Here is a 13,500-nt window from a genome sequence, read left to right as displayed (position 1 = left end):
TTAGCGTTTATTGGCTTGAATAACGACGCTAATTGGACTGATTAAAGTAAAATTCGGGCCGGCCCATCAACTTGGGTTATGATATCTCAATAATACTATATTTGTAGATAAATTATTCGGTCTAACACCTCGATTATATTAAAAATATATATCTTATTATTAACTAAATTTTTTTAACTAATTAGGTGAAAAAATATTTAAAATTATAATTATACTTTTATTTATCTATAATTTTAAATTCAATCAAATTTTTATCTATATTTTCAAATTTTTAGATAACTTATTAATCCTAATAAAAAAATGAAAAATGTTAATTTGAAAATAACAAAAATTATTATATTTCGATAAATATTTTAACTAGATATGTTGTACACATATCGTAGCTACGATATAATATCGTATAATATTAGGGAATTGCATGGATATTCAAAAACCTAAAACACTGTTATGACCCTTAAACACCATAGTTAATTGGTCCTTGTTTTACTAATTACCCAACCCAGTTTTGTTCTTAAGGTTTATAAGCTTAATTATTTTGTTTAATATTATTACATACGAAAAAATTAGTTATGTTTATATTTAATTTTTTTAAAACTTTGTGTATTTGAAGATTAAAATTATTATGAAGTTAAACATTTTTTTTTAAAAAATATTGATTTTCTTCCATCCTACACGCCTCATCACCGAATGTTTGTAATGTAATTTTATATTATATTATTAATTAAATGCCTCGTGGGTAATAAATAAAAACCAGTACTTCCGGGTGAAAAGAGGAGCTGCGGGATTTGAAATCGATATATTTTCTTGACACGATTTTGAATGTTGCCAAAATTTAAAATCCACACCCTTCAATTTTTTTTTAACACGATAAAATTATTTAAAATTCATCCATAAAAAAAGCTTACATTCAAATCAGTTCAAGCAATTCTAAGGGAGAGATACGTAGATGTCAATAACAGAACCATGAAACAAACAGCAGTCCACAATTGTCATACAGAGTTTTAGTGTTCAATATCTTTCGCAGTAAATAAGCTAAAAAAAGCATATTGACTTACAGAAGCTCTCTGCATTTCGGATAAATTTGAAAATCAATTCATATCTGTAGCAGAAAGACTAGATTGCAGATATCTGGCCTTGTCGTAGGAACAACTTTCATGTACTATATGCACCGAGGGAAGAAAGTTTGTCCTACGAAACCGCCAGTCATCGCCCTTCTCACATTGGATTCAAACAATTTTGGGTTATCTCTCAATACTGCAGCAGCATCATGATTGAGAGGATCCTCGTGATTTGGTTCCTGCAAAAGCAGAACCAACAGTAAGAGATAATTCAAACTTAGTCACAAAAATAGAGTTTTATTAATAGAAGAGATAAGAGTACCGTAAAAAGGTGATACAATCCATAAATTATGGTGTTTATGTTTAGCACAGGTTTCCAATCTTCTCGGAGAATGTTTAGGCAGACGTTTCCTTCCAAGTCAATGTTCGGATGATATACCTGCAGTGAACATGAATAGTTTTGGTTACATGTTCTATTATTGAGACACGACAGGATTTCACAACACATTATTGGACGGCATTAGATGTAAAACTTGGGCATTCGCTACCTTTGTCTTGCATTTGACCTTTGGTGCTTCGTGAGGATAAATGGAAGAAATTTGGAAAGAGAAAACAAATGTCCCATTCCTGATCACAAGGTACTATCGTCAGTGGATATGGAAACAGTAATGAAAACATACAAAAGAGTAACATCATGAATAATTTCATGGCTGTAATTTGTGCTTCCACATTTTTACGCATAAAGCTGGATCAAAAAATAAAGTACTTACAGATAATATCCTTCATCAGGTCGAATGGTAACTTCAAAGTTCATGAGGTCATCCTTGCCATTAGGGAAGGATATGGTACATGTTTTCGGCAGATTTAGTTCGCTGATGTCTACATCAACACAGGTGCAATACAAGAAGTTAATGTTACTTGGTAAACAAATTCAATAAGCTTAACGGACGAACAAGGAAAATGTTATACTGATTTCTTTTAACTTTATCATTGCATCACTTACAACCAACATGCATATTCAAAGACTATGCCTTCTAATGATTTAAAGTCCTGTTATCATAATTCATAAGAATGTACGAAGTTTTTTCCTGTAATCCTTGAAACAAAATGGAAAACATTTCTCTAATCTCATGTTTCGATTGATGACTAACTCAAAATCAGTGACAAGGATACTTCTGTCCACACAGAGTAAATTTTCTAGAAACATCTGAGATAACTGTTGTAGCTATTAAATTATACGGACATTTGAAAGTCATAGTGTAACTGCATAGCATCTAACAACAAGTCTTTAAGGAGAGAAGCCAATTCCTCAGGAAGCCATTAAACATTTCTATCACTTGGAAATAAGTCAAGTGATGGCGACATCTGAGGCTAAAAATGAAACTTCTTTACAAAATAAGAAAGCTGTTTCAAATGATTCTGCGTACATGAAATCACAACTGGAAATGGATATTTGACTCATGTTGTCATTTAATGTGCCATGATGAAGAAGACTGAAGAATTCTAAAAATAAAATGTTCATGGCAATCCCAATTGAGAGCAAGATTATATAACAATAAAAAGTGGTTAGATAACCTTTCCTACCACGTTATTAGAAACTATTTACCCAAATATCCAACTCCATGCAAGCTAGAGCATATAACTTGTTCAAATAAGCAAACCAGTCAATAAATATTTACAGCGATGACCAATGGTGATAACTGGATAAATCACAAAATGCAATATCTATTTATTTACAAGAATGTTTTGGAATGAAAACTAAAAATCATTGGTGATAAACGTATGTTTTTTCAGGAAACATAAAGAGTAGCCCAAAATTTTATCATCACTGAAAATAGAAAAAAACCTTTGTGCAAACGTAATTCTCCAGCACTTTGCTTCTTGACTGGAGGCTTTCCATTGGCATTTTCAGCAAGTTCTCTTTGCTTTTCCTTTACTTTGAACAACTTAATCATTGTTCCTGTATGACAACACATGATACAAAGTTTAACAGATTATCGAACAGCCATTTGTCAAACAACTGGCATACTTAAACTATCCATTTAACAAGTACAATTTTCATCAGAAAAATTGATCCATGATAATGGCATACCATGTCAGGATGATAGTAAAGAACTTGCCACTGATACTAAAGTTATAAATGTACACTGTAGCAGAGAAGCACTGAAAGACGGAAACAACAAAAAACAAGGGCCCAGATTTACAATGAAGGCCAAGGGAAAGTTCAATGACTTGAACCCCCTCAACTTCCAAAGTTTTCATTTTTTTTGCCTTTATATTAAGTTATTTGTTTACTAAAAACATATCCAAAATTTACTTTCGACCCCACCAAAAATATAATTTATAATTTTTTGCACTTCCCAACAGAGCCTCGGGTCTAGGCTCCATCCTTGCAGCTGGAACAGTTGCTAAATTCCACCCTCGGGTTTAACATACTGATAATATGATAGATGTTAATGATTTATGCAAACACACAAATAAATTGATTTTACTACAATAACTAAAATGACAGTCACACATATGTATAAAATAAAGTTTCCACCTGTTCCAGGTGAGTCATATACCAACCATCAATAATAGAAACAAGCTATCCAGATTGCTATTGGACATTGGTTAAGAACATAAAAAGCGAGAATTGTGAACTAAAAAATATCATGAACAAAAAGAGAGCGGGAAACGAAGGGTGTCATTGCAGAAAAAAAAAACAATCTACTAATAGATTTAAGTATTTAACATGCGAAGTAGCAAATTTAATAACTTTAGATACAACTTCAACCATTTAATGAGAAAAGAAATGAGCAGAAAATACTTTTAGTCCACTACTTGTTCAAATATTAACCAAAAACCACACTATCTTATCTGAAACATTATGTCTGTGCGAGTGTAACACTGTGTGAGTAAAAAATGTAGTATATAAAAGGAATGAGAGAATCGGTTCAAACCGTGATGCCATTTTTTTCGTAGTTTGCTTTCTCTCTTTCAGACTTATTGACCTCTGCAGTAGTTTGTTTAATTGTTTCTTACTGTTAAGCTCTCTTGCCCAGATCAACTATGAAGCCAAGGATATAAATTATCTGTAGAAACTTTCTACTCATAGACCATCATAGAAACTATTGCACATTTGGTGTATGTGAATTAAAATAATTGAGTTGGATCTCAAGGCAATAGCAATGAGATTGTTTCAAAGTTAAAAATATTGGAATCTGCAGGCAAATTACAACAAAATGTGAGAATGATCACTGTAAAGTAAAGATCAACCATGAAGCGAACAAGAGTTAATAAACTCAAAATTTTGATTCTTTAACTTCGCATAACTGCAGAAGATGATAACATTTTAATGATTCTATACAGAAGAACGAGAACCACAATACTCTGAAGAAACCTGGGAATAAAATACGTCTGAATCTAAAATTCTGGTGGTGTTTACTATTATTTACAGCTCGAAAGATTTGAAAGTGGCTTCCCATTATGTGTTTGGTTATGTTTTGCAGATGTGATTGGGAAATTGAACCTTGATAATGTGCATAAGAGTATGTTTATTGGCACTTTATAAGTGAGATAATTGATTTTAAAAGAAGAAGAAAGTACATGAAAACACAGCGAGGAGAAACATCCACTCAAAGCCACCAAACAGACACAGACCGTATCCCAACCAATAGAACAAGTTGAGAGCAGCATGAAAGATAAGTTGGATGGAAACTTAGCACAAAATCACAGTTATTGGAATAAGGAGAGAGGTAGCTAAGCATAAGAGAGTCGGTGTAGTAGCCAGTACCACCTTCTCTCACACTTAAAGAACCTAACTTTTCAGTTTTCCAATCGTACCCAATAACTCCTCTGCCCCAATCCGAAGTCCACAATATGCAACGGTCATCCTATTCCATGGCATCTATGCCAAGTACCCACCGCAGATGAAAAAGAAAAAAGAGAACGACAAAGGAAAGTAAGGGGACAACAAAGAGCCCTGCTATACCATTTGCTCTCTTCCGGTGATGAATGAATCTTGAAGCCAAACTCTGCAAATTAAATTTATACCGACTGCCATCCCATTTTTCTCGACTTCACCATCCTTTAACTTAAAGGTCATAGCTTTTGACGGACAACCTCACAACCGTGACCCAAATATTTCGTAAAACACCTTCGCATTATTTAAGAAAGGGCAAATCGAATCCCATAGAAAATTTCGGGAAACATCACCGATTCACCGAGCACACCAAATTTAATCAAATAATATGTTACACCAACAAGAAAAAATAAATAATTAAACCACACATATCCATAATTACAGTACCTCGCCTGAAATAAATCGCATCATCATGCAATTAACTCAACCTCAAATTACCCGAATTTAAAAAAAAACTTCAAAATAATTGGAGAAATGACAATAATCAAGTCAAAAAACAGCTCAAAATAAAGCAGTAATAAAAAATAAAAGAATTAGAGCTAACAAATTGAACGATTTGACAATAACCAAATTCATCTGCATACATGGGAAAATCTACGCATATACAGCACTTGTAATACAAAGAAACGAGTATCTGCGCATAAAATTAAGAGGAAAAAAAATTTATACCTGTTTGATGAAATGTTGATCGGGGCGTTTCGGAGCTTTCTCTCTTAACAAAATTGTCGGGAGAAAAAAATGGAGAATCTGAGAAAGGAAGCAGAAAGCCAGTATACTTTTGGGAAAAAGCTTTTTTTTTTTGTTTCTATATTTATTATATTAGATTAGAATAGATATTTGAATTATTGATGGAATTATGTAAGAAATTCAACCGTTTTTGTCATTATATTATATGATTTGTATCTGAATAAAATAAATATTAATTGATGCTCTTTGTTTTTTTCTCAGCCCACCAATTTTTATTATATTGACAATAAGGTATCGATCATTGGAATTACGGGAATTATTATTATTATTATTATTATTATTATTATTATTATTATTATTATTATTATTATATAAACTGGTTTCTGGCATCACATATTGAACCCTTTGGTAACAATGTTATTATTATTATTTTTAATAAAAAAATCATTCATAGTTATTTTAATTGTTGGGATTTCATATTTTATATGCATTTTTTTTAAAATGACTATATATATATATATATATATACACACACAATTAAATTTTAAAAAATAAAATTAATAATATCCGCAAATAAGTATTTATAAAATGGGTGTAATAAAAATTTAAATGTCTTAATTATATCAGTATTAAATAATTTGTCTATGTAAATTACCAAACCAGAAAACATTGAAGAAAATGAAAAGAAGTCGACTAAATACAGTGGACAGAAACATCGAATTGCTGGTAAATATGAAAATTAATAACAATTAAAGACAATAAATATAACCACTAATACCTCCTAATAGCGGCTTTTTTTTGTTTTTGTTTTTTATGTTTAATAATGTTTTTTTCCATAAGAATAACTATTTATATAAGACTCGTGTTAAGTGCTATTATTACAAGGACAAAATGTTGTACGTTTTTTAAGATTTATTAGTTAGTATTGAAATATTAGTTAAAAAGCAAAAAAAAAAAAAATTTAAATATAAAAATTAGATTATATATTTGAAACAACGAAAAATAAAATAAATTTAAATAATTAGGACGTAATGAGAAATTAATTGTGGTGGCTTATTAAATTTGTATCCTGATTCCAAACTTTGAGACGATCTGTCGACTTCACAACACAAATACAGCGTCCAACAGCCAACAAGTCCACAATATTTGCTGGCTGCACCCGCTACGTTTCGTCGCTTTATCAGCTCTTCTCATTTAGATTTAGATCAGATTGATTATTTAAATTTCAGCAGAATAATTCGCTGTCATCTGCAACGATCTGTATTCACAAATCCAGAAAACTGCAGGCAAATGAAGGTGACGACTCGTTCTGAGGAAATCTATTTCAGTGCTCCACCCAGCCCTTCTAACCTGTCTGATCAATTCTATGATACAGTAATCGATGATCTCGACAGTGGCCGTTCCTCCGTGCCCTTTGGATGGGAAGAAAAACCCGGCACTCTCAAGTCACAGTCGAATAACGGCGATTTTGAATTCGCATTTTCTGTGGGTAAATTGGAATCGGAAACGGTTTCCCTTTCGGCGGAAGAACTCTTTAATGGCGGCGTGATCAAGTCTCTGAAGCCACCACCTTGCCTGCATGTACTCCCGCCGAGTAACTTCGTTGCTGCAGCTTCTACTAACTAGGAAGATGATACATGGCGCATTGTCTCCGCGCTATAAGAATAAAGAATCCGTCGACCCTTTTGAAATCGCCGCCCGGAACGCCACTAAATCGGAGGTGTGGGACGCCAGAAGAAGAGAACAAAGCTTAAATTTTCAGAAATCGTCGAGCAGAAAGGCGTCTCGATCGCTTTCTCGGTGTAGAGTCACCAAGTATGCATGGGAAGATAACGAGAAATGGCAGCAGTTGGACAGTGTGAGAATGTCGTCCCCATCGTCAAGTTTATGTTCGGAAAGCCACAAGAAATGGAGGCTGAAGGATTTATTCTTATTCCATAGCACGTCTAGAGGACTCGCCGCCGGTGAAGATAACTCAAAGAGTTACATGGCGACGTTTCGACGACGGAGCTAGCTTCAGAGATACTCGTCTAGCTAGGGTCACGTCGCGATGACGAACCGGATTCGGTTCACACAATGAGCCGGTCGGTTTCAGAAGATTTCGTAGATAAGAAAAAAATCTTGCCGTACAACCATGGGATAGTCGGCGCGCTCGCAAGATGTGGTTTTAATTTAATTTTACTAAATAATAAATCTCTTAATTTAACGTTATTTCCACAACCATTTATTTTTGGCCCATATAATTTAGGTTTTTTTTAAAAAATATTATAAATTAATAAACTAATTATAAAAATGTTGCAACTTGAGATTGTTTACAAAAGTATAATAATCCGAATGTTTCTGCTGCGGATTCATAGTTTTTTTAAAAAAAATTTAAAAAATCAAAAAAGGGACAGCCGTAATCCGTGTTTTGCTGCTGCGGATTTAACAAGATTCTAACTTTTTTTAATTTTTTTTTTTTAAAAAAGAAAAAGAAAAAGGAAGTGGGGCACGGAAATAGCGTGTATTCCCCTTCCATTTCATCCGCCGAAAATATTTGTTCCTTGTATTCATTCTCGCAACTTATTTCTTTCATCCGATTCATTTGAGCAAAATCCATCTTTTCTACTTCGATCTTGTATTAATATTATTTGTTGATTTTATCATCCATTTAATTTGAAGAGATATCAAGAGGTAATGTTTAATTTTTTTGATAATATTATAATTATATATTAAGAAGTAATATTTTTTTTGTGTAATATTTTTTATAATACTTGTCATTTATTTCAGATATTAGCATCGTCCGTTGATATTATTACAAGTTCCGTATAATTACGTCTAAGAAGGTAATTTGAGTAATTTTTTTAATATTTTGTTTGTATTATTTATATTATATAAATGTAATTATAATTTTGTTCACTAACATTATATGATTAAGTATAATTTAGTTAAATAGTATTTTTAATATTAATCACGATATTAAAAAATAGTTGGAATATTAAAAAAATAATAAATATGATATTGTGATTTTTGAAAATATTTCAAGGTTAGTATTTTTTGGAAAGAATTCTGTATCATATGATAAATATGATATTGTGATTTTTTGACCAAATTTTTTATTTTATCAAAAAAACTATATATAAAAATCATAGTAAACAAGCCATAAAGAAGCAGACAGAAAAGGTATTTACGATATTTAAATGTGCAGATTTTAAAGTCATCTCCTTACACGAAAAGAATAGGATGTCATTTAATAATAATCAAGAGGTACATTTGAGAAATGAGGGTTTTTATGGTTTGTCATTTTAAATTTACAGAAAGAAATTTTTATTAAAAAACTCTTGTGGTCGTCTGTATCATTATGGTGTGTCATTTTCAAAGTTCGTATTTAAAATGTAATTATATTATAGTATGTAAATATGAGAATGAATTAATATTAGAGACTTTTTCACTTTTTAACGTGTTAATTATAATAATCTAATAAAATAAAGATAAGAAAAATATAATTGTAAAATTAATGTAACACGCCTATTTGGTAGGCGTTACATGTAGTTACCTTTTTAAAAAAATAATAATATTAATGATTCTTTATAATTATTTCAAAATTGCACGTCTCGACAGTACATGTATATATTAAAATAATAATAATAATAATAATAATAATAATAATAATATATTTTTATTCAATGATATATTTTGAATTAATTTTAATATTAATAATAATTATTATAATAACAATACTAATATATTTTTATTCAATGATATATTTTGAATTAATTTACTTAAAAGTCTTATTTTAGTAATTAAATTAAGTTTTAAGGTGACAAAAATTTTATATGTAGTAAAACAATTTTGAAAAATATAAATTTATCTTGTAAATTTTTCATTTGTTTCTGTTTATTTTTTTATTCTTTTTAAATTTTTTTATACTCTTAATTATTAAAATTGTTAATATAATAAATTTATAAATTAATATAAAAAATCAATAATTATAACTACTAAAGACAATTTTTTAGTAACAAATTTTATATGTAGTAAAACAATTTTGAAAATTTTTTTTTTCTGTTTATTTATTTTTTTTTAGAGAACTACTAAAGACAATATAAATAATGTACTTTTTTAATAATGAGATAGGTAAATATTTAATGTCATTAGTATAAATAATGTACTTTTTTAATAATGAGATAAAGCCATTATTTTCATATTTTGAAGAAGAACATGAAGATCTTAATTTGTTTAATTTATTTGCACCTTCCCCGATCATTCCATTCGGTATTTTCATTCGACGATTTGTTGGTTGTTCTCGGCATTTCAATTTGTTGGATCATCGGTGACATATTCTTCCGTCTTCGGTATTTTTATTTTGCGCAACGTCAATATTTCCGTCTGTTCGTTGATTAATAATTTATTTCATACGAGCAAATCTTAAGAGGTAACGTTGTTATTTTTGTTCATTATATTTATTATTGAACTGTTTTAAACTCGTGCATCTTATATTAAACTGTTTTAAAAATATATAAGTGAAAATTAAACCTGATATGTTCGGCAATGTAAGTTCTTTTTGATATCATAACTGCTAATATTAAGTACAATAATATTAACTCATTCTTATATTAAATTAAATTAATTACATTAAAAATATTAACCTTGAAATATTTCAAAATTCACAATATCATATTTATTATTTTTTTAATATTCCAACTATTTTTTAAAATCGCGATTAATATTAAAAATATACTATTTAACTAAATTATACTTAATCATATAATGTTAGTGAACAAAATTATAATTACATTAATATAATATAAATAATACAAACAAAATATTTAAAAAATTACTTAAATTACCTTCTCAGATGTAATTATACGGAACTTGTAATAATATCAACGGACGGTGCTAATATCTGAAATAAATGACAAGTATTATCAAAAAAATTACACAAAAGAAAATATTACTTCTTAATATATAATTATAATATTATCAACGAAATTAAACATTACCTCTTGATATATCTTCAAATGAAAAGGATGATAAAATCAAAAAATAATATTAATACAAGGTCGAAGTAGGAAAGATGGATTTTGCGCATATGAATCGGACGAAGGAAATAAGTTGCGAGAATGAATCCGAGGAACAAATATTTTCGGTAGATGAAATGGAAGGGGAATACATGTTGTTTGAAGGAGAAAAGCATTTATTTAAAGTGGACACGGATTCTTAGAATCCGTGACACTCTGTCACGGATTCTTTGAATCCGTGCCTCACTTCCTTTTTCTTTTTTTTTTTTAAATTTTTTTTAAATAACTCTGAATCCGCAGCAGTGAATCTCAGATTGTAATAGTTTTATAAACCTTCTCACTTTGCAACATTTTTATAATGAATTTTTTATTTTATAATATTTTTAAAAAAAACACTATAATTTATACCGACACAAAGCTTACATAATTTAATTAAGTGTACTAAAAAATAATATTATTAATATGTGATTGTCATGTCAATAAATATTAATTAATATACGATGTCATATCATTGCATTGCTAGTATATCTATGTTCATACATACTTTACGATCCATTTTATAAGTTTGTTATCCATCAAAAGTTGTTTCAAGGATCGTTTGGTTGCGTTAATAAGATATTAATCAATCATTCATTTTTATTTTATCTAGATGTTTTAAAAATGCTTGTTGCCAGCCTGTATAGGTGTCAAGTTGCATGTGTCGGAGTTTGAGAAATGTTTTTGTCACACAGACAGACCCCTACATCAAGCAATGGACGTGGGTATTCGTTCAAAAATATGACAAGAGAACTCAACCAACGCATGCACTTACCCCATATCCATTTCCAAATCCTCAATTTCTTCAACATTTCGCTTTTAATTATCATCCATCCAAATTCTTTCCGTTTGATATGTTTAAAGTTACTTGAAGGTCAGAGGCAGATCTTTGCATGTTTAGAATATTGGATGACTTACAGGTTATGATAGTAAAATGATTTACTCTTATTATTTATCGTTTGACTGATGAAATGATGAAAGATGCATAATATAAGATAATGATTTATAAATCTAATCATTTGTTGAATTTGAGTCAAACGTCGAATGGAAGAAAGATTTATCATCAATTAATATCTCATCATTCGTATCGTTTGATGTCTTAGACATCGATTATATCAAATTTAAAATTCATTAAGAACACTTGTTTAGATCCACTGCCTAGTGTTGATATACCAGTCAGAATTTTAATTGTTTTAGTAGGCTTAATTGGCTAACAAGGGTTGTTGGGGTCAATCTCACGTTTTTTTATTTGCAAAATTCTGTAATATGAAAACATTGGCAACATGAATTTGGGCTCAATCAATTTCTCTGGCCCGCCCTTGTATTATGGCTGAAACATCGGTTTATTTCTATTAAGTGTAGATCCGGGTTCGATAAATCTCTCCGAGAACGAGTTCAAACCCAAGTATTACCAATTAAAGAAATTTCACCCCACGATGCAAAAATTGGAACCAAAATCAAGCATTATATTTACTTAATTTCTTTCGAGAACCTACACACAGACAGATTTATCCATAAAAGTTAGAATTTTCAATAGACTTGAGATTGTCAATTACATATTCGAATATATATATTTTGAGATGAGAATAAGACCTAATTCGAACATGATTATTCGCTGGACAAAAACAGGAACTTCCTGGCCCAACATCAAATAGATCAATGGAAAGCAAGTCGAAACAGTAAGGACCAATTATGAGAGGGCAGAACAAATCATATGCCCAAACAATGATTGAGCTTCTTTTGTCACACCTCCCTTTTCTTTTGATTCTCCATTAGTTGCCTTTGATTAAACAACCAAACAACTAATGAGATATTTGAAAATAGAAATCCAAAGATCGATTTAGGGTGTTTCTTGAGCGTTCAATTCAATCAATATTATGTTTCAAGGAAATTTCTTGTAAGTCAATGTCAGACATCATTCGGTTTGTATGCAGATATATAATGTGGAGAATGATAGTGACGTTGCGTGACCTGACATTGACGTGTGTAATATCACATCTGTGTTTCAGATTTTATAAAAAAAAGAATAAATTTGCCCCCAAAAAAAAGAGAAGAAAAATACAAGATTAAAAAAAAATTTACAAACCTAAAGAACAAAAATCACAAAGGAAAAAAAAAAGATTAAATGTTCATTTTATTCCACAAAATTATGCAAGATTTTCACTTGGAACGACCATCCAATTGCTTATCCCCACCCATTAAATATTCATTGCGGTTCAGAAACTACTGTAGTGAATTAAAACCGACCAGCCAACCTCTAATTAAAACTCCCCATTCTATATGTTCCCACTGAAAATATATCCCATCGATCTCCACTATGCATCTCACATGGTGTTGTCTTTATTGCTAGCTATTCCATGCAAGATGGCATAAATATCTGGGTGAAAATTCTCCCAACTCCGATTTGTTTGACGTTGTTGAGATCATAATTAATATTTGGTAATTTTATTTATATTATTTTCGGAACATTTTCTTGAAAATATTGCATATTAAAGAATGTATACACATATATTCAAAACTCGTCATTTGGTATAATTTTATTACAGACCCGTGTCATGTAACAACGAATATCTATCTAGATTTGTCAATAAAAATTTTTGGATCGTATTTTAATGGCTTGAAAATAACAATCGTACGTAAAGACATGCATGCATGTGGTTTCATATGTGTGACAAATTAAGGATAATTTAAGGATTAATAGCCTCTAGAATTTCTGAACATTATAGCTAGCAATCATAAGAAATGTTTTATATAGACACGAAAAGTCTCTTTTGTCCGAGTGCGATGCCTGCAAAAACAAGAGAACCAAATCAATATG

At 30.2% G+C, this 13,500-nt stretch overlaps 1 protein-coding gene across 2 annotated transcripts; it reads right to left on the bottom strand.

The window, feature by feature from the left end:
* Positions 1-947: 947 nt before the first annotated feature.
* LOC140968827 (NEDD8-conjugating enzyme Ubc12-like) lies at positions 948-5,789 on the bottom strand. 2 transcript variants are annotated; one of them, XM_073429948.1, is made up of 6 exons: positions 5,632-5,789; positions 2,905-3,018; positions 1,829-1,937; positions 1,607-1,685; positions 1,381-1,497; positions 948-1,297 (listed from the first exon to the last, which is right to left on the bottom strand). In XM_073429948.1, exons 2-6 carry the CDS (start codon positions 3,011-3,013, stop codon positions 1,160-1,162), a joined length of 552 nt encoding a protein of 183 aa, XP_073286049.1. In that variant the 5' UTR covers positions 3,014-3,018; positions 5,632-5,789; the 3' UTR covers positions 948-1,159. The 2 variants fall into 2 exon arrangements, with proteins under 2 accessions (XP_073286049.1, XP_073286050.1); XM_073429949.1 differs by lacking the exon at positions 5,632-5,789 and adding an exon at positions 5,032-5,266.
* Between the last annotated feature and the right edge of the window lie 7,711 nt (positions 5,790-13,500).

This window comes from Primulina huaijiensis, unplaced genomic scaffold (assembly GCF_012295235.1).
Source record: "Primulina huaijiensis isolate GDHJ02 unplaced genomic scaffold, ASM1229523v2 scaffold37775, whole genome shotgun sequence".
NCBI classification, from domain to species: Eukaryota; Viridiplantae; Streptophyta; class Magnoliopsida; order Lamiales; family Gesneriaceae; genus Primulina; species Primulina huaijiensis.
This window is presented reverse-complemented; position numbering and strand designations above follow the sequence as displayed.

What these genes read in the sequence shown, in the direction of transcription:
- LOC140968827 (XM_073429948.1), bottom strand. Translation starts at nt 3,013, where the DNA reads ATGATTAAGTTGTTCAAAGTAAAGGAAAAGCAAAGAGAACTTGCTGAA. An exon ending in AGAATTACGTTTGCACAAAG is followed by an intron (nt 1,938 to 2,904) that starts GTTTTTTTCTAT and finishes GTGTTGATGTAG; the next exon opens with ACATCAGCGAACTAAATCTG. An exon ending in AGGTCAAATGCAAGACAAAG is followed by an intron (nt 1,498 to 1,606) that starts GTAGCGAATGCC and finishes TGTTCACTGCAG; the next exon opens with GTATATCATCCGAACATTGA.